At 60.4% G+C, this 20,380-nt stretch overlaps 2 protein-coding genes across 3 annotated transcripts; both read right to left on the bottom strand.

The window, feature by feature from the left end:
* Nucleotides 1-1,503: 1,503 nt before the first annotated feature.
* ACVRL1 (activin A receptor type IL) lies at nucleotides 1,504-12,077 on the bottom strand. The gene is made up of 10 exons (XM_014947498.1): nucleotides 11,913-12,077; nucleotides 8,534-8,604; nucleotides 6,801-7,025; nucleotides 5,713-5,912; nucleotides 5,504-5,603; nucleotides 5,007-5,153; nucleotides 4,657-4,932; nucleotides 3,427-3,624; nucleotides 1,922-2,052; nucleotides 1,504-1,820 (listed from the first exon to the last, which is right to left on the bottom strand). Exons 2-10 carry the CDS (start codon nucleotides 8,601-8,603, stop codon nucleotides 1,686-1,688), a joined length of 1,482 nt encoding a protein of 493 aa, XP_014802984.1. The 5' UTR covers nucleotide 8,604; nucleotides 11,913-12,077; the 3' UTR covers nucleotides 1,504-1,685.
* A 4,162-nt stretch (nucleotides 12,078-16,239) lies between these two features.
* On the bottom strand, nucleotides 16,240-19,235 carry ANKRD33 (ankyrin repeat domain 33). Of its 2 annotated transcripts, none has more exons than XM_014947468.1 (4): nucleotides 19,129-19,235; nucleotides 18,730-18,859; nucleotides 17,414-17,554; nucleotides 16,240-17,286 (listed from the first exon to the last, which is right to left on the bottom strand). In XM_014947468.1, the coding sequence occupies exons 1-4, from the start codon at nucleotides 19,150-19,152 to the stop codon at nucleotides 16,508-16,510; spliced, it is 1,074 nt and encodes a 357-aa protein (XP_014802954.1). In that variant the 5' UTR covers nucleotides 19,153-19,235; the 3' UTR covers nucleotides 16,240-16,507. The 2 variants fall into 2 exon arrangements, with proteins under 2 accessions (XP_014802954.1, XP_014802953.1); XM_014947467.1 differs by having other exon boundaries at nucleotides 16,240-17,280; nucleotides 19,129-19,211.
* Nucleotides 19,236-20,380: the final 1,145 nt, after the last annotated feature.

The following is a 20,380-nucleotide window of genomic DNA, read 5'->3' as shown; positions in this document are numbered from 1 at the left end:
GGGAAGGGGGTCGCCACGGAGCGGGGCTGGGGGGGTGCGGGGGGAAGGACAGACAGACAGGAGTGTGTAACGGTGCGGGGTGTGTGTGTGCGCGCGCGTGTAAGGGGGTGCGTGTGCCTGGCTGCGTGTGCCTGGCTGCGTGCGTCGCCGGGGGGGGGCGCCCTGAACACCGAGCAAGGGACCCCAAAACTCCGGACGGGGCACCCCGAACATGGACTCACCACCCCTGTGACCCGCGGCCTGGGCTCCCCCAAACCCTGGGAGGGGCACCCTGAGCTCTAGATTGAGTACCCCAAATCCTGGGCTGAGTACCCCAAGTCCCAGGCAGGGCACCCCGAGTCCCTGAGCCCTGGTTTGAGTCCCCCAAACCCCAGGCAGGGCACCCCAAATCCTGGGTGGGGCACCCTGAACCCCAGGAGGAGCACCTCAAATCCCAAGCTGAGCACCCAAATCCCAGGCAGGGTGCCCCAAACCTGGGTTGAGCACCCCAAACCCCGGTCTGAGCACCCAAAACCCTGGGCAAACCACCCTGTGCAGCCCTCACTCCGGTGCCAGCCCCACAAACACCCAGCAGCTGCCCTTTGCTGACCAGTTTCTCCCAGTCACTAACTGGGAGCGGGACACATGGGGAGGGCAGGACGAGCCGGGGTGGCTAAAACCCCCCCAGTGGCCACGCTCTCCCGAGCCAGCTTCTCGCTCGTTTTTGGGGGGTTTGCCCTCAGCCCCATGGAGGTTTGGCGGCTGTTAAGCGATAAAATAGCTTTACACTTTATTAAATATATTAAATCTTAATAATTAAATAATTAGGGAGTAAGGCGCAAAGCTGGTTCTGCCCAATGTCCCAGTCCCGTCTGATCAGTCCTGAATGGGGGGTGGTTTTGGGGGGTGGTGGTGAGCGGCGTGGGCTGCGAGGTGCAACAAAACACCAAAATATTGGCAAATTGCAAAAGGGCTTGGAAAGGGGAACTGCTGGGAAGGATAAGGCTGCCACAGCCACCGTCTTGGCGTGTCCCTATGGCACGGGGGATGCTTGGACCCTTCTTGGCGCTGGCGGCTCCTTGCTCCCGGGGAGTCCTGAGACGTGCCGGGGTGCAGATCCATCCCAGCCAGGGGGATGCTACCCCTGCACCATCCTTTCCAAGAAAAACGCCGATCTCCTCCGGCGGGAGGTGCGCCGGGTACCGCAGGGGAATTCCTGCTGCCGCCGCCGAGCCTGCGGCATCCCCGCTGCTGCTGCCGCCGCGCCGGGCAGGCAGGTTTGGGCAGCACCCGCTGCCGGCGTGCCACGCTGGGTGCCAGCCATGGGGGGGTACCCGGCCGAGCTGGGGGGCTGTGGCAGGGGATGGTGGCAGCTCTGGTCCCTCCTCGTCCATGGGCCGTGGTATTTGGGGTGGGTTTGGCGTGTGCCGCCAGCCCCAGGCGCCTGCTGCCATCCCCACCGGGCAGGCGAGACGGGCTGGCGTCAGATGATCTGGGGGGTATTTTTGTAACCGTGCTGGAAGATTTTTTTTTTTTTTTTTTTTTCTTCTTCTTTTTTTTTTTTCCCACTTCTTGCAAATTAAAAAGGCTCCAAGGAAGGGTGGGAAAGGCGGGGGCTGCGAGCAAAACCCCCCTCCGTGACTGGGAGCCATCCTGGCCTTGGCTTTGCCGCCGTCCCACAAGCATCTCCGGCGCGTTCCTGGTGCTCACTGCTCCAGTTTGGGCTTTTCCAGGGAATTGTTCAGCTTCTTCAGCGTCTTTTTAATCCGTAGGGCGGTGAGGCGGGCCGAGGGGCTCTGGTACCAGCACTCCTTCATGATCTTCGCCAGCGCCGACAAAACCTGGGGGAGACACAAAAAAAAGGGGGAAAATTGTGAGGTTTCATGGGGAGCAAAGGTCTGGCTCGGGGTGGGAGCGGGGTAGCCCCCCGTTGGGGACTCACCGAGTCGGAGAACAGGCGGTTGGGGACCACGGGGGTCTGCTGGTCGATGCACACCACCTTCTTCATGTCCTCAAAGCTGGGGTCGCTGGGGACGGCATCAAAGAAGGGTGGCCGGTATTCCTCCACTATGCCTGTGGGCAGGGGGAGTGTGTGTGAGGTTGGGGGGGGGCATGGGGTTGATCCCCCCCCCAACATCATGGGGTCCTTGGGGAGGGGGATCAGCACAACCAACCCTCACCCTACCTCGAAGGGCATAGGAGGCTCCAGGAATCACCATGAGCCGAGCCCATGGGTCGTGCCTCCAGCCCCCGCTGCTCTGTGGGACGTGGCGGTGGCTTGGGGAGGCTGGGGCCAGCTCCAGCACTGGCTGTAGCACCCATGGTGGCTCCAGTCCCAGCCCTACCATCAACCAGAGCTCCAGCCCTACCATCAACCAGAGCCCCAGCCCTACCATCAACCAGAGCTCCAGCCCTACCATCAACCAGAGCTCCAGCCCCACCATCAACCAGAGCTCCAGCCCTACCATCAACCAGAGCTCCAACCCCACCATCAACCAGAGCTCCAGCCCCACCATCAACCAGAGCTCCAGCCCTACCATCAACCAGAGCTCCAGGCCTGCCATCAACCACAGCTCCAGCCCCAGCTCGAGGACCAGCACTGGCTCCCAACACCAATGCCACCTCGCAGCCCCACACCTCCAGCCAGCAGTCCCATGGCGAGCCTACCAGCTGGCCCAGCTTATCCCCGCTTAGTGCCTCCATATGGCCGTGTGTCCACCGGGTTTAACCCCTCTGGGTTGTCCTGAGCACCCACTGCCCCCCCTGCACCCCGGGGGGGTGGCTCATGAACCTTGGGGTCCCTTGAAGCCCCTGTCTCCAGCACCCCAGGACTGCGCAGGGGCCGCTCAGCTCATCCCAGAGGGTGGGGGAGCTTGGAAGGGTTAAAACCGGCCGGCTGAAGGTCATCTCCTGCACATGGCTTTGGTAATTTGGAGTAAATGTTTAATCTGAAGGAGCCCCGGGGTGCTAAATGAGATTATCCAGGCCAGACTGTGCCTGGGGGGACCTCCTGCCTCACCCGCCAGGGCCCACCATTTAATTAATGCTTCTAATGGACTTTGCTGGCGGTGAGCGGCGCTGGCTGGGCAGCCCTGAGGAGGATCCTCTGCAGTGGGGGGACCCCGTCTCCTTCCCCGTCCCCCCAAAGCCGAGCCCCACCGGCCGGAGGTCCTGGCCGTGGCCGGCTTCCAGGCAGCGCTCCACGCTGCTTGTTTTCTAATCAGCGCTGAACAAACAAAGCGCTGATTGAGTCTAATGGGCCCTTTAATCAGGGAGCCGGGTGCTGACACTAGATTACAGTGTTTATAATTTACAGCTAATCTGCTGGGCGAAGGGAAAGGAAAAAAAAAAACAAAAAAAAACACCATAAAGAGGAGAGAAGGCGGGAGCGGGCGCGGAGCTTGCGCCGCGAGCCTGGAGCGTGGACGCCGGCCGGGAGCCCCTCACCGTTCACCACCGTCCGGCGGGCGATCTCCCAGAGCACCAGCCCGTAGGCCCAGATGTCCGTCTTCTTGTAGGACTCGAAGCAGTCGGTGCGGATCTGCTCGCTCAGCACCTCCGGGGCCATGTAGCGCTTGGTGCCCACCCGGGGGTTGTTGCCGATGTCCAGGTAGTCGCTGCCCTGGGAGTGCATGACGGCCAGCCCTGCAGGGGTGCGGGCGCCAGTCAGTGCCAGTGCTGTGTCCTCTGAGGCACTGCAGCCCTGGGCCACCACAGCCCTGGGGTGCTGCGTCTCTGGGGTGCTGCGTCTCCAGGATGCTGCACCCCTGGGGCACTGCATCCCTGAGGTACAACATCCCTGGGGTACCACATCCCTGGGGTACCACATCCCTGTGCCACCACATCTCTGGGGTACCACATCCCTGTGCCACCACATCCCTGGGGTACCACATCCCTCAGGGACCACATCCCCAGGGTGCTGCATCCCCAGGGCACGGCATCCCCAAGGTGGATGCTGCACCCCTGGGGCACTGCATCCCTGAGGTACAACATCCCTGGGGTACCACATCCCTGGGGTACCACATCCCTGTGCCACCACATCTCTGGGGTACCACATCCCTGTGCCACCACATCCCTGGGGTACCACATCCCTCAGGGACCACATCCCCAGGGTGCTGCATCCCTGGGGCGCTGCATCCCTGAGGCACAACATCCCTGGGGTACCACATCCCTGTGCCACCACATCTCTGGGGTACCACATCCCTGGGGCACTGCATCCCTGTGCCACCACATCCCTCAGGGACCACACCCCAGGGTGCTGCATCTCTGGGGCACTGCATCCCTGAGGCACAACATCCTTGGGGTACCACATCCCTGGGGTACCACATCCCTCAGGGACCACATCCCCAGGGTGCTGCATCCCCAGGGTGCTGCATCCCCAAGGTACAACATCCCTGGGGTACCACATCCCTGGGGTACCACATCTCTTGGGTACCACATCCTTGGGTACCACATCCTTGGGTACCACATCTCTTGGGTACCACATCCCTGGGGCACTGCATCCCTGTGCCACCACATCCCTGGGGCACTGCATCCCCAAGGCACAACATCCCTGTGGTGCCATATCCCTGGGTCACCACAGCCCTGGGGTACCACGTCCTTGTACCACCATATCCCCGAGGCACCAGATCCCTGGGGTACCACATCCGTGGGCTTCCACATCTGACCACGTCTCACCCAGGTCCGCGATGCAGCACTGCCTGTTGCTTTTCACCAAAATGTTCCTGCTCTTCAGGTCGCGGTGGGCAATGGCGGGCTTGCCCTGGGTGCCGAAGATCTCCACGTGGAGGTGGACGAGGCCGCAGATAATGGAGGAGGCCAGCCCCAGGCAGGTCTCCACGTCCAGGGCTGTCCTCTGCAGGTAGTCGTAGAGCGAGCCGTTCTCATGGTAGTGGGTGATGAGCCAGAGCTGGGTGCTGGAGTTCCTCGATGTCATGTCGGAGGCGATGAAGCCTGGATGGAGAGAAGAGCCGGGGCCATGGAACTGCTGTGCAGCTGCCCATGGGCTCCCTTGTCCCCCCACTCACCCAGGATGTTGTCATGGCGGAGGAGGACAGTGTTGTAGATCTCTGTCTCACGGAACCACGACTGCTCATCCCGGGAGGAGAAGATCTTCACGGCTACGCTCTCCCCGTGCCACACGCCTCGCCACACTTCGCCGTAGCGTCCTTTGCCTGTCACAGCCATGGCACCGCGTCACACAGCCCCTCCAGCCCCCGATCCCCTCCCCACACCCAGTGTGATTAACGTGGGGTGTTCATTGTGGGGGTCTCAGTGTGGAAGAGCAGTGGAACAGCTCAGGGTCCATTGACCTTGGTCAACCATGCATGGCCATCCATGCATCCAGCCACTCTCTGCCACACCATCAGCAGGACAAAGGGGAGAACTTGGGGTATCTATGGGGTTTTTGCTGAGGTGGTTGAGTCCAACCGACCTGGATAAGGCATTGTGGTGGAAGCATGTGCCCACGCACCATCTGGGGAGGCCAGGGCAGCCTCCCCCCGTGCCCGGCTGCTCTCCTTACCCACGCACTCCATGAGGGTGATCTGTCGAGCCACCGTACGCTGGACAAGGAAGGGCAGCCCCGAGCCGCTGCCCGTGGTGCAGTCATCGTTCAGCAAGTCCTGTGCAGCCAGGATGGCAGCAGGGTCAGCCCTACTGCTGCCCCACACCCAGCACGTCCATCCCTCCTGTGTCTCAGGGACATTCAGGGTTGCCCCAGAGCTCACCCACCTCCAAAGTGCTGTCTCCCACCATGGATGTCTTCAACATGAGGTCTGTGTCTCCGAAGTCACTTTTCTTGTGGCGGTGCTGGGCCATCTTCCAGCAGAAGAGCACCGTGAGCACCACGAGGATGAAGAGGGTCAGCAGGGGGACGAAGATCATCAGGAGGAGGTTGGGCAGGGAAGGCGCCTTTCCCAGGGCCTCTTCTCCTGCAGGGGGAAATGATGGATGGGAGCATGGAGGTTGGACCTGGGGAGGCTGGAGGTCTTGGTGCTTGGGCTTGGACGTGGGGAGGGTGGCTCCGCATTGAGGTCAATGCTATGGATGGCAGCTCTGCAGGCACAGCCCCAAGAAGGGACAACTGAGGACATCTTGCTAACCCTGTCCTTGCTCCTCGAAGGTGGCCAGGCAGTGTGCCCAGGTGGCCAAGAAGGCCAACAGCATCCTGGCCTGCATCAGGACCAGAGTGGTGACTAGGACTGGGGAGGTGATGGTCCCCCTGCACTGGGCACTGGTGAGGCCCCACCTTGAGGGCTGTGTCCAGTTTTGGGCCTCTTCCCACAAAAAAGACATTGAGAGGCTGGAGTGGGTCCAGAGAAGGGCAACGGAGCTTGTGAGGGGTCTGGAGCACAAGTCTTGTGAGGAGCGGCTGAGGGAGTGGGGGTGTTCAGCCTGGAGAAGAGGAGGCTGAGGGGAGACCTTCCCACTTTCTACAACTCCCTGAAAGGAGGGTGTAGCCAGGGGGGGTCGGTCTCTTCTCCCAAGGAACAGGTGATGGGACAAGAGGAACCGGTCTCAGGTTGCACCAGGGGAGGTTCAGGTTGGATATTAGGAAAAATTTTTCCACTGAAAGGGTTATTAAGGCTTGCAATGGGCTGCCCAGGGAAGTGGTTGAGGCCCCATCCCTGGAGGGGTTCAAAAGACGGGTTGACATAGAGCTTAGAGACCCAAAAGACGGGTTGACATAGAGCTTAGAGACACAGGTTAGTGATGGTTTCTGTCAGAGTTAGGTTGATGGTTGAACTAGATGATCTTGAAGGTCCCTTCCAACCCAGACAATTCTATGATTCAATTCTATGATTCTGTGCCCCCTGTACCTTGCAGGAAGATCTCCAGCTCGGCGTTGCACATGCTGGAGTCGCAGCACCTCATGCCGTACTGCTCCGTCACAGGCGTGCGGCAGTTCTCCAGGATGTTCTGGGAGAAGCAGCCCTTGTGCTGGGTGATGGTTCCCTCCTCCTTCCTCTTGCTGACGAAGCACACCTTGCCCGTGCAGGTGGGCAGGCTGCAGTGTGGCACATCACAGGCACACTGCAGCTCATCTGCAGGCACGAGGAGGGGAGGCGTCATGACATGGGACCCCCCACTGCCCAGCCCGGGGCACACTGATGGCTTTGGGGAAAGTGATATCTGTCCTAAAGACTCTTGAACTAAATTTCCAGAGCAGGCAGCACAGGACTGGCTGGGGAAGGCGGCTGCGGGTGCTCAGCACAGGGGAGTCCATCCTGAGACCTCTTGGAAAATGACTTCCTCCCCAGCTGGGACCCAAATGCCAACCCTGAAGCTGGGCATCACCTGTGCCCCCCGGAAAGGCAGTGGAGGGGCTGTGCATCCAGCCCCAGTGACTGGGATTGACAGGGCTGCCCCAGTCCACAGCACGCAGGGTCACATCCCACCTGTGGGGTCCCAGGGGACATGGGAGCACCCCGCTTTGGGGCTGCCTGAGGGGCCGGGTCCCAAGAGCCAGGATGGGACCAAAAGTCCCAAACTCAGCCAGCAGTCCCAGTGACTGGGATTGACAGGGCTGCCCCAGTCCACAGCACGCAGGGTCACATCCCACCTGTGGGGTCCCAGGGGACATGGGAGCACCCCGCTTTGGGGCTGCCTGAGGGGCCGGGTCCCAAGAACCAGGACGGGACCAAAAGTCCCAAACTCAGCCAGTGCCACCCCGGTGGGTGCTGCAGGGACCCTGAGTTTCGGGACACGGGTCCTGAACTCGGGGTCTTTCCAGGAGTTCCCCCGGCCGCCCTGAAGGTGCTTCCCCACGGCACGGAGCAGGAGCAGCAGGGAGGGCGGCCACGCTCCCAACCTCCCGATTTAGCTCTGCCCTTTAGTGCAGAAAATATCCCTCCTGGAATCAGCAAGTTCAGCGCGAGGGCAGCCAGCCAGACGGCAGCGAGGGGACGGATGCCTGTGGCCAGCCCCCCGTCCTGTGCCTGTCACCCCCCTGCCCCAAAGGCTGCCCAGGGCCGTGGGGTGGTGGGGTGCCAGGTCAGTAAGCCCCAGGGGTTGGGGGCCCCATGGGCAGGACAGGGATCCGGTAGGGACTTGTCCTCCCCGTGAGCTCTGCTGCTCCTCCCTGGCACAGCCGTGCTGTGATGATCCTCCCTGCACAAGTCCACAGCCTGGATCTATCCCCAGGTCACCTCGGTGCTCCACTGGGATCCCAAGCAGCTTGTCTTCTGCTCCCCACCATCAGCACCAGCACCCCAGGGACAAAACACGTTTGAAAACACGTGCGTGCAAGCCTTTTCCCCATCTCCCCTCTGGTGACGTCAAAGCACTTGATGAACCGTAATTAATTAAGCTGAGATCCTCTCCTGGAGGCAGGTCACCGTCCCAAAGGGGAGAAGCCCCTCACTGGGGACGGTGCGGGTCCCCAAGGAGCCCTGTCTCCCTCGGCGCTCGCTCCAGGCCAGCTTGAACGTGCTGCCCTCCCAGGCGGTTTATTTTGAGCGGAGCAAGCGATGACGTTCTCCAAGAGCCGAGGGTTTATTTTAACCCCCCCGACACGTGGCCGAGAGCGCCCGGTGCCGCGGTTGGTACTCACCGGCTGCGATGCCGAGAGCGAGGGTGACGAGTGCCAGCACCGCCCGGGCAGGGCCTCCGCACGGCATCATCCTGCGGAGAGCAGAGGGGTGAGAGACAGCCCCCCGCAGCCCCCCAAGGGGCTCATTGCCAGGCTAGGGGTGGCCACAGGAGTTTGGGAAGGAACTGGGGGGGCTGTCGGGGAGGGAGAGGGTGGGCGGAGCGGTGTGAGGTAGGACGTGTCCCTTCCAAGCGGAGTTCGGCCCTGGACGTCCTGGGCACAGCCCTTCCTGAGAGCAGAACCCTGGGACCTCTTGAGCTTGGAGGACCTCCTGAGCTTGGGGGACCTCCCAGCTGCGGTGTGGGGACACCGCACATGGCCCCTCAGCGCTGAGGAGCGCTCCAGGACAGGGACCTCGCCATGTCCCTGCTGCCCCAACGTCCTTCCTTCATCCCAGCCATCTGTATTCCAGCATTTCCTGCCGTTCCCGTGGCTCCCGTGCTGGAAAACCACAGCCAGTGGCCAACCCCGTGGTCTGGGCAGCCGTGGCAAGCGCGGTGATGCCACATCGCTGCTGGAGGTGCCAGTTTTGGCAAGGCCCATGCCACAGGACAGAGCTCAAAGTCCCCCCACCACAGTGCATCACCCTCCGGCACCAGAGCCACTGCCCGGGGCCAGGCCCTTGGGGGGCTTTTGTGTGGAGTTTATCGATGACACAAGCAGAGGCAGCCAAAAATTCCCCTGCTGTGCCGTTGGGGGAAGTTTTACTATTTTTTCTCTGGTTCTTTTTTTTTTTTTTTTTCTCTTTTAAAAGAGACATTTCTGCCAAGCCAAACAGAGTGGAGCCGGTGCGGCCCTCCACCCCTCACCCCCCCCGTCATGGCTGCCCCTTTCACAGGGCCGAGAGCTGGGCTGGCGGCGGCCAGGGCTCCCCAGCCCCTCCTCGGCTCATTCTTCGTGGTTCCCGACATAAACACGCCAAAGTCTCCGTTTCCTGCAATTGAACGAGCCCTGCCCAGGGCCGCCGGGACAGGAATCAAGATTGTTTAGATTCTGGCCTTGATGGGGAAGCAAAGTCACGCAAGCCCGGCCCTCAAGAGCACACACGTACGTGGCTGACCCAGGCAGACCCCGGCTGTGGCGTAAAATGGGCTTTTCCTCCCCAAAATAGCTCACTTGGTTGTTGCTCGTGGGCAGGAAACGGCGACCAGGTCCCGGGGCTGGAGGACAGGAGCGGGGTCTGGTCCTGGGTGCCCCGTGCCAGGAGCGATGCCCAAGCTGATCTCCAGTGAAGCGGCAGCTCATCCCTCAGCCGGCCCGGGATCAGCTTAGTGGCGACCAGGTCCCGGGGCTGGAGAGCAGGAGCGGGGTCTGGTCCTGGGTGCCCCCGTGCCAGGAGCGATGCCCAAGCAGATCTACGGTGAAGCGGCAGCTCGTTCCTCAGCCGGGCTGCGATCAGCTTAATTTTTAAAAATACCCCCCCCTGAAGTTGGGGTGCTGCTCCCTGAGCCCCCAGGATGCTCCCGGGCACAGCACTTCTCCTTTTTAAAGGGAACCTGAGACTCCCGGGTGATTAATTCCCTCCTCGGGGCCATTTCCCCAAAATCCTGAGCCGTTAAGTCGGCTGCGGGGTATTTGCCACAAAACACAAAGCGGTCAGGGCCTCACCCAAAGCTTTGTTGCACACACAACGTAGCACAGATTTTCAGTGCCAACTGAGAGCAAACCTTAACCCAGACCCGTCCCTGGAATCCTGGGGGAGAAATGTCCCGGGTGCTTTTTTTATCAGATGAAACAGCCCTTGTGTCCCCATCCCTGTCCCTCCCGCTCGGCGCTCACACCGGAGCTGCAGCACACGCACCCCCTGGCGCGTCCTCCCCGGCCCAGCTGGGGGGTGATGGCGAGTCACGTCGCCCTTTGCATCCTTCCTTCCTTTGGGATCTGCAGCAGCATCAGGAGAGGGAAAAAAAAACCCAGTTGAAACCTCTTGGACAGGGCATGGGCGCCGGTGAAGTGGCTGGGAGCGACAGGCAGCTGAGCCACGGCGCTGACTGGATGGGGGGGTCCAGAGCAAGACCCAGCCCCGGGACAGGGAATTTCCCTGTGACCCCATGGAGAGAAAAGCAAAGGGGCTTTTGGGGGGAGACAGAGTGGGATGCGAGGGGAGCCCAGGGAAGGGGATGGGTACAGTCCTTCGGCACATGGGGACGGCTGGAGGATCCATTGCTCTGACCGGGACGGCTCAGCAGAGCTTCTCAGTCCTGGCACTTCTGCCCTCCCCTCTGGTTTCTGCCTCTCCTGGTGGAGTTTGGCCACAGGACACGGCTTGTGACTCCCTTCTCCTGTGCTGCCTTTCTGCAGGGAACCAGACACGGCGGAGACCCTCCTGCTGTCCACCCAGGCATTGCCCAGGCTGTCCCCCCCAGCCCGGGGGACACAAGGGTGTGTGCCGGCCACCGACAGCACCAGCTGTGGCACAAAGGGCTGGATGGACACTACGTCCAGGTTGGCAAGAGCTCTGCCACAGGCTCCCAAGGCTTCATCCTGCTTTCGGGCACAGGATGGAGGTTTTCCTCCCTGTTCCCCGTACTGCAGGGTGGTCAAGCACTCAGCAAAGCTCTTTGCGTTCCCTGGACCCTCTGATGATGCACCGCACAGCCCAGCTCACCTCTCTCACCCATGGGCATCGCTGGGCCATAAACGAGGGATGCAAAGAGCGTGGCAAACTCAGCTCCCACCCGCGTTAGTCTCTGGGTGAGGCAGGGAAGCAGCGCTGGTGCCGCACGCGGCTCCTCGTGCGGAGCAGGGACGAGGGGAGCGATCCTGCCCCGACCTTGTGGCAGGGTTGGAATGCCACCCGTGGGGCAGAGCTCCCTTTAGGCACTTTGCTCTGAAAGCAGAGCCTCTGTAGCCACTGTTTGGCTCCTCCTTGCCCACTCTTCCTCCAAGGGACCCAGGGTTCAGCTTTGCAGAAGGGTTACTTTGAGGTGGCACATCCCGTGGTGTCGCTGCCGTCGGTGCCCCACCACCCTCGCTCCAGCCCCAGCTGTCAACTTTCCCTCATTTTACTTGTGCCATTTCAAAATACACCCAAATTCTCCATTGCCCATCTCAGCTCTGGGCTTTCAGTAGCAGCTGAGTATTATTTCAGCTCTTTAACAAGGACCTAGGGACAGATCCTGCAACTACTGCACTGGTGTAAATCCAGATTTATGCTCCTGGCTCCACCAGAGCCCCAATTCCAGCCTCCGCTAACCCTGACGTCAACCCTGGCATCCCACCGAACGTGAAGGAAACGGGGTCAAATCCTGATTTTGGCTGCACTGGGGTAAATCAGGAGGGAAGTGCCAAGCCCAGTGCAGACCTGCACCCCTCCAGTGCCCGGCGCTTCCTCACTCACCTACAGCATCCGTGTCCCGTGGGTGCCCGCGCGCTGCCCGGCCCCGGTGAGGCTCTCCCGGCTGCGCTCCCGGGCTCGGAGGCGGCGCGCGTGGCTCAGCCCCGCTCCGTGCCGTGCCCCCCGGCTCGGAGGAGCTTCATGGGGCTGCTCTCCTCCTGCCGCTCGTCCTGGCACCCCAGGGGCTCCCGCAGCCTCAGCGTCACCCGTCCCAGCCGGGGAACGTCTCCGTCCCCGTTCCCCTCCTGGACCCGGGGGCTTGGCTCAGCGGCCCCGTTGTCCGAACGCAGCCTGCTTGGCAAGCGCTCTGTGGTCTGGATGTGGGAGAACTCAAAAAAATGTTTCTTATTACTGCCTCTTCCTGCCTGGCTTCTCTCCACCACTCCCAGCTAATAAAGCATTTCCTATTGCTGAGCACACATCCACGGCCAGCCTCCCTTCCTCCCGCACACCGGGCCCCAGCTCCATCCTGGTTGATCTCCCTTGGCCTGTTCCTCCCGCCTCTGGCCTTCACCAGGCTCTTTCCCTCCCCACTTTCCCGGCTTTCAAGGCAAACCCAAAACCTTGGTGGGGGGACGTCCATCATGTCTCCTCCCCTGAGCATCTAAAGGCCTTTGGCAGAAACACAGATGGTTGCTTTGATGGTGCCGGGGGTGGGAATGGTCTGGAGAGATGCTGTGGGAATGACCTTGATGTTGCGGGAATGACCTTGACGTGCTTGGCCATCCTTCCTGCTCCAACATCCCACCCTCGCGGGGATGGGAGCACCACGGCAGGGCCAAGGTGCTCCCCAGTTATTTGGTGTTGGCCACAACATCCCGGCAGGACTTTAATACTGGAGGGCAGGGGGGTGTTTCTCCCCTGGGGTGTAACACGGCATTGGGGGTGCTGCCACCTCTTCACCCCACCAGGGATTGCTCAGTGCCCCCTGTCACCACGTCCCCACCATCCCCCACCATGGCCCTTGAGATGCAACGGGTGGCAGGGCCGTTCCCAGGGGGGAGGCCGGGCACTTCCCTCTCCCCCAGGACACGTGGGGCTGCCGGGGCCGTAGCAGCGGAAGCACCGCTTCCCGTTTTGCCGTTTCGGGGTGGTTTTCTTTCAGCCACCCCACTCTTGGCAGCTTCGCAACCCCTCACCCCCCTCCTTGCCCCCCAGCTCCTTTCCAAGCCCCATCTCTGCTCCCCCAACACAATCACAGAATCTTCTAGGTTGGAAGGGACCTTCAAGATCATCTTGTCCAACCGTCAACCTCACTGACAAAAATAGACACCCACACAACAAACAAGGAGCATCATCACTAAACCAGACCTCCCAGCACCACATCAACCCGGCTTTTGAACACCTCCAGGGATGGGGCCTCAACCCCCTCCCTGGGCAGCCCATTCCAAGGGCTGAGAACCCTTTCAGTGAAAAAATTTTTCCTAATATCCAGCCTGAACCTCCCCTGGTGCAACTTGAGGCCATTTCCTCTCGTCCTGTCGCCTGTGACTTGAGAAAAGAGACCGACCCCCATCTCTCTACACCCTCCTTTCAGGGAGTTGGAGAGAGCAATAAGGTCTCCCCTCAGCCTCCTCTTCTCCAGGCTGAACACCCCCAGCTCCCTCAGCCTCTCCTCATAACACTTATTCTCCAGACCCCTCACCATCTTTGTCGCCCTTCTCTGGACCCGCTCCAGCACCTCGATGTCTTTTTTATGGTAGGGGGCCCAAAACTGGACACAGTACTCAAGGTGAGGCCTCACCAGCGCCAATGACCTGCTCCTGCGGGCAGCCGGAGCGGGGAGCAGACAGTGCTCAGGCTGGCATTGCTGCCTCTTTCCTAATGAAGTTACAGGGCCTGATTGACCTCTCTGTTCCCCGTTGCATCACCAGCCCCTAATTGCACCATGAACCCAACCGGCCCCCGGAGCCTCTCGGTGCCGGGGGAGCGGAGCGTCGCTGTGGGGCTTTGAGGTCTTGCTGGCGGCCTCTCCCCCACTATCGCCCATGATCTAGGAAGTTTAAAACAAACAAAAGCACAAAACCAGGATAAAACATGAAGGACCTTCACGCGTGACCTTGCCTGTGCCGGGGCCGGGAGGTCTGTGGAGCTGGCGCGGGGGAAACGGGCAGTTTCCATCAGATAAGAGCTGCCCGGGAGGAAGCTGGTGCCGGCAGATGCCTTATCACCGTGACCATCTTTGCTCTGGCGCGCGGGTCCCGGTGATCTGGTCGGCGGACGGCCCCTCCTGAGGTTATTCCTGGATGGCTCCTGTGTCCCAGCTGCCTTCCGTGGGTGCAGGCACATGGCAGGCACCGGCACCCCACTTTTACACCCACCGGCAGGAGTTTTCCTGGGCGGCCGAGCGAGCCGGCTCTCCCATGAGGGCTGGTGCCGGCTGCTTCAGTCCTTGGGCTTTCATCTTCCAAATGGGGCAGCTCCACATTTTTAACAATAACCATCACTGGAGGGATAAACACTTGCTTAAAAAACTTCTAGAAGTTGCCAAGTCTTCAATCCCTGGCAACTCAAAGGGCAGGAATGGGTGGGAGCCTTGGGCTGGGCTGCGGCTCCGACACTGCCCTTGTGGGAAAGCAAATTCATCTGTAGAGGATCATTAATGAACACATCAAACCTCCCCAGGCTCTCTGCCCCACAGGCAGAGCCATCCCTGCCCTGCTCCACACTCTTAGAATCATAGAATGGTCTAGGTTGGAAGAGACCCTTGGGATCATCGAGTCCAACCATCTCCCCTACTCTACAAAGTCCTCCCCTACACCATGTCCCTCAGCACTGCATCTAAACGGCCCTTAAACACAGCCAGGGATGGTGACCCCACCACCATCCTGCCAGTGCTGGTCCCCAGCAGTGGGGCTGAAGCAGCAGGGATGGGCGCCTGCCTCAGCACCGCGCTGGGCACTGGCAGCACCACCACCCACCATCCCGTCTCCACCATGGCACAACCTTCCGCCAACATCTCGAAGCCAAAGCAAGATTTTCCATCATCATTTGGGCGCTCATGGCCGCACGCCGTGACTTCATCCCTCAGAGGGACACTGCTACCCCCGGACTGTGGCTGGACCCCACCACGGGTGCATCCAAACATCCCTTGGGGTTTCACTGAGCCTCCTGGCAGTGATGGAGGGGGACGAGGGCTCCCTCCCTGCACGGAGGGAACGAAGGCTGCTCCATGTGCCGTCCGCCCCCGGCTCATCTGGGAGCTGGCGAAGGACAGCAGCCACGTGCCGGGGAGCCCGATGCCAGCCAAAGGCTGGAGGGGAGGGAACAGACGGGGAGGTTGCAGCTCCTTCCCCACCAGCATCCTTCCCTGCCACCCAGCCCAAACCTCCCGGTGCCCCCCGAAAGACAGACCCTCAGGGTAAAAGTTGGGGGGGGGTGGGGGGGTGGGTTGTTCCCCTCAAGAAGGGAAGGGGCTCCATCCTGGGCTGCATGCCTGGCCATGTTATTTATATATCTATTTAATTTTTAAAATATATTTATATATGCATATAAAAAAACGTAAATGTATAAAATATATATAATTCCATATATATCAATTAAATAAATATATATATAACCTGGCCTAGTTATTTATTACCTGGAAAACTAGTGTCTTGAGCAGCTCTCACCCCTTTGGGTGTCAAACCCTGGATGCTTGGGTGCTGCAGGAGCCAGAGCAGCAGCTCAGGGCAGACAAACCCTGGGTTCACCATCCTCTGCCCCGGGATGGAGCCAGATTTAAGAGGAGGATGAGCTGGCTGCCTCTGCAGCAGCTCCAGGATGTGCTGGCACCTGACGAAACCGCAGCTGCAGGGATCCCTGTGGGACCAGGACTCAGGGGGCTGCATGGGTGCACCTGAGGGGTCCACGTGAGCTCAGGCTGGAGCTCCTGGACGGTGGTTTTCTTGGGAACAGGGACCTCTGGCTCCTGGTCTGGGTAAGGTCGGAGGACAAAAGCTGCCTCCTCTCTGCCCATCTCTGCTCCAGAGGGCAGTGGGGATGGAGACCATGAACACCCCATGGTTTGGTTTCCAGCATGGAGATGCTTCCCCAAGCTCAGCCTTGGCTTGTCCATCTGCAACCCAGGAGCACAGAGGATTGGGGAAGTCAAAGTCACCGAGGGGGTGACAGGGTGGATGGGGGACGCTGGCAGCGAGGCGGAAGCATTTGTGCCAGCCCGACAAGCAGCCCTGAGCTTTATTCATTAAATCAATCCTGTTAACATGGCAACCACTTCCATTTTAATTTGCACGGCCGCGTTCCACCATGTGCTGCAAGATCAAGATCTCAGGAAGATCAAAGAGGCAAAAAAGAAGAAAAAAAACCAAAACCTAAGAGAAAAGAGCTGCTTCTGCCTCAGACCTGCTCCCTGGCAGACCCAGAGCCAGGCCCAGAGCAGGCTCAGAGCCCAGCATGACCAGAGCTGGGTCCTTGAGGTGGGAGAGGACGAGGGGCCAGGGACCCAGGACCACAGGGGCTGGGGCACCTCAATATTCCCAACATCCTCCTCCCTTGGGCATCTCCATCCCGCTGGGGAAGGAAACCACCCCTGTGCCAAAAGCGAGCAGGTCCAAGGGGACAGCAGGGACCCCGACCCCACCCCGGCACCTCCTGCCTTAGCTTCTCTTCCCTTTTTTCATCTTTTTCTCCTCATCTTTCTTCCCCTCCTTGGCTGCTCTCTTCTCCTCCTTCAGCTCCTTGTACCTCCACTTGGGGGGCTGCAGCAGGTTCTTGTCCCCCCGCTGCCTCCGCTCCCTCGAGCGGGCCGGTGGGCAGGAGTCTTTGCTCACTTTGATTTTGGGGACAGGCTCTCCTGGGAAGATGCTGTTCCCGCACCGCAGCCGCAGGGGCAGGAAGCTCAAGAGGCCACGGGCTGGTCGGCGCGGCGGCAGGAGCCGGATCTCCGACATGGCTTGGCCATTGCAGGAGGATGCGCTGGTGCTGGGGCGCGAGGTGTGTTCTGTCTCATCATCTGGATCCGGCACGTGCTGCCCAAGGATCTCTGGCACCGACAGCCTGTGCTTGCCCACCTCAGGTGGGCTGTCGGGGCAGACGGTTTGGCAAGCGGTGGCCACAAAGGGGCTGGCGAGGGAGGTGGTCATCCTCACCATGTGGTCCATCACGCCATCCTCCTCGGGGTCGTGGGGGAAGTTGAAGGTGAACATGGATCGAATCTTCTCTGACAGCCTCTTGCCCCTGGATTTGGGGCTCAGGGCCTTGGCCACCAGCTCGGCCAGGGCTGGCCACTCGGGCCGGTACCGGGTGCCGAATTGCTCTGCCCGTGGGCGCCGCAGGAGGCTCCGGATCCGCACGGTCGTCTCAAAGCGGCCCGTGAAGGCTGCCCACTCCCTGGCTGTCTTCCCCTTGATGGGATCCACTGCTTGCAGGTCTGCTCCTGGAGACACCGGGACACAGAGAGCATCAGTGCAGCGTCCCACCCTGTCCCACCCCAGAGCTCAGGACGAGCAGCAATGCCACCCCTTGCCAAAAAAACCCCTGCAAGTCCCCAGGGAGATGCTCACCAGCCAGGAGCAGGGCAGCCACGCAGTGCTGCTGCCCCTGCACCGCAGCCTTCATCAGCGCCGTCAGGCCCCGGGGGTCCCGCTTGTCCACCTCGAGCCCGGGGTAGTAGTTGAGGAGGTAGTTGACGATGGTGATGTGTCCTTAACAGCCAAGAGAAGCTGCGTTAGAGTTTCGACAGTTAACGAGTGAAAGCTGCTGATGCCCACTGGAGAAAAAATATTTCGCAACTGCAGCTCGTGAGGACAAAAATGCAGAAATGTGGGGGGATCTGGACTGAAAGGGTTTGGGTTTATTTTGTTTTGGGTTTGGCTGTGCAGGGAACAGCCCTGGCGCGCCAGCTGTTTCAGTGGAGAGTGCAGGAAAGAGTCCAAAAATGCAAAAGACATCATCCATTCCAACAAGGATAAAGTGGGAATAAAAGGTGATCCCCACTTTGAGACCCTGCTCCTTCTCCCCGTGGTTAATCAGGGCAGAGGGAGCCGGACTCTTCTGTCGTAGCAAGAAAGACCCTCGTGACCAGAGCTTTGGTCTCCTGCACGTGGCATTTGCCAGCTCAGACTTTATGTGCAGGTCAAGCACTGTGGCTCAGGGGCTTTTCCAGAGCCCATGGGGTGGCTCTGGCTCAGCTCTGTCATTTGGTGCAACTGCTCGGGCAGGACATGTTGCAAGACAACATTGCTGTAGGAATCTCCATTTTGGCATGACCTACCCAGTTATAAAATGGTGCTGACATGAACCATGAACATAGATGGGGAGGGTGACAACCCATTGGGACCCTCAGCTTTGCTGACAGCTCATAGAAGCCCCTCTGCTGGGAGGGGGGGCTGAGAGAGTTGGGGGGTTCAGCCTGGAGAAGAGAAGGCTCCAGGGAGACCTCAGAGCCCCTTCCAGTCCCTCAAGGGGCTCCAGGAAAGCTGGGGGAGGGGGGGCTCTGGATGAGGGAGGGGAGTGATGGGATGAGGGGGAAGGGTTTGACACTGAGAGAGGGGAGATGGAGCTGAGATGTGGGGAAGAACCTCTTTGGTGTGAGGGTGGTGAGAGCCTGGCCCAGGTTGCCCAGAGAAGCTGTGGCTGCCCCATCCCTGGAGGGGTTGAAGGCCAGGTTGGAGGGGGCTTGGAGCAACCTGGTGTGGTGGGAGGTGTCCCTGCCCAGGGCAGGGGGTGGAATGAGATGAACTTTAAGATCCCTTCCACTCCAAACCATTCTGCGATTCTGTGATTTTAGGGATTTTGGAGGGGAAGGATGGGGAGTCACGTCACTTCTTGAGGGGTCTCACAGCAGCTGCCCTGTGCCGAGGCCGAGCGCGGTGCCTACCTGCCTGGGCTGCTATCATGAGGGCTGTGTTCCCATCCTTGTCCTGCTGGTTGACGTTTATGTAGGGGCACTTCTGCAGCAGGGGCACGATGTCCACAAAGCCCTTGTAGCAGGCGACCATCAGTCCATTCTGGAAAGGGGACAGCACTCAGGGCTGGGGCTGGGACTGCACCATCCTCCCCACTGCAGTGCTCCCCATGGCTCCCCCCGTCCTCCCCTCCACCCCAAACCATTCAGGCTCAGTGTGGGACCACAGACAAGGTTCTGCTCCAGGGATTGGATCAATCCCAAGAGACACATCCCTTCTCAAAGACATCCCACCCTCCTCTTCCACCTGCTTTAGCAACAACTACCCTTCAGGATTTGCCTATTCCTGGGAAATCCCACCCATCCACTCACCCTCCCATTGATGTCCAGCTCCATGGCCTCACTCCGGGTCACCCCAAGCTCCAGCCTCTCCTGCACAAGCTTGGCATCGTTCCTGGCGCAGCACTGGTAGAGGCTGAGGTCCCCGGCACCACCAGCCCCCGGGGAGGGCTCGTAGCAAGGATAGACGGAGTCATCGGAGAAGATGCTGCTGGTGTCTGAGGGCTCCTCCTCCTCCTCCTCCTTTTCCTCCTCATAGTGCAGCTCCGGGTCGGAGGCATCCAGGCTGGAAGTGGGGGCTGCCACATGTTCTCCTCCACCGCAGGCATCTGTCATCCGGCCTGGCCGGGGGGAGCGAGCCCAACTTGGCCCCAAGCCCTGCCTGGGGCCGGGAGCCTCTTCCCGGGAGGACGAGGGGACACTCGGGACCGTTCACTCCCTCCTGTGCAGACACAGAGCAGGCCTGGGAACTGTGTGGGCTCCACCATCCCTCATCCCGCTGGGATGAAGCCTCAGCCGGCTCCCAGCCCCCGGCACAGCCCGTGGGTCCAGTTTCCATCCTCTCTCCCCCCCGGGGGTGTGGGTGCTGTGAAACCCCGCGTGGGGAGCAGCTCCCCACGGCACCATGTCCGGCACAGAGCCAGGAGAATGGGAGGAGGTTGTAGGAGTTTGAAGGGTGGATAAATGTCCCATGGTCTAAGTGTTGGAACAGGGGGAGGTTGGGAATGTCTGCGGGGTGGTGGGGATGCCAGTCGGGGCACTGAGTTGGGCTGCTGTGCCAAGTGTCACCAGGAAGGGGACAACTCCATCCCTCCCCACGCCACGCAGCCAGGCTCTGAGCCCCCCCCACTGAACTGGTGCCCATCAAAGTGGCTGCAAATACCTCTCCTGGCACCAGAGCCGTGTACGGGAGAGAAAAGTTAAATCTGGCTCCTTAGGACCAAGCAGCAGGAGAGCAGAGGCTGGAGCAGCTCCTGGCTCCACGAGGAGCCCCTTAAGCCACGCGACATGGGGCAACCCACAGCCCTGGCACAGGAGCCCCAGGGCAGGGGCAGACTGGCTGCAGCCTGGCAGCAGAAATTAAACCATTTGCTTCTAAGTAGAAGCCAACCACTAATTGATTGTTTCTGTGAAAGGACAAAACCCTCCACAATTCCATTAGCCTCCCCCACCCCTCTTAAACACCCCAAAGCAGGCTCTGGGGACAGGGGATGCTCTTCCGACCATACCCTGGTCTTACCTGGGGCTGCTCAGACCTTCCCCGTGGGTCCCTCTTTGGCTGGGC

The sequence above is a fragment of the Calidris pugnax genome, unplaced genomic scaffold (genome assembly GCF_001431845.1).
Source record: "Calidris pugnax isolate Ruff unplaced genomic scaffold, ASM143184v1 scaffold155, whole genome shotgun sequence".
Classification (NCBI taxonomy): Eukaryota; Metazoa; Chordata; class Aves; order Charadriiformes; family Scolopacidae; genus Calidris; species Calidris pugnax.
This window is presented reverse-complemented; position numbering and strand designations above follow the sequence as displayed.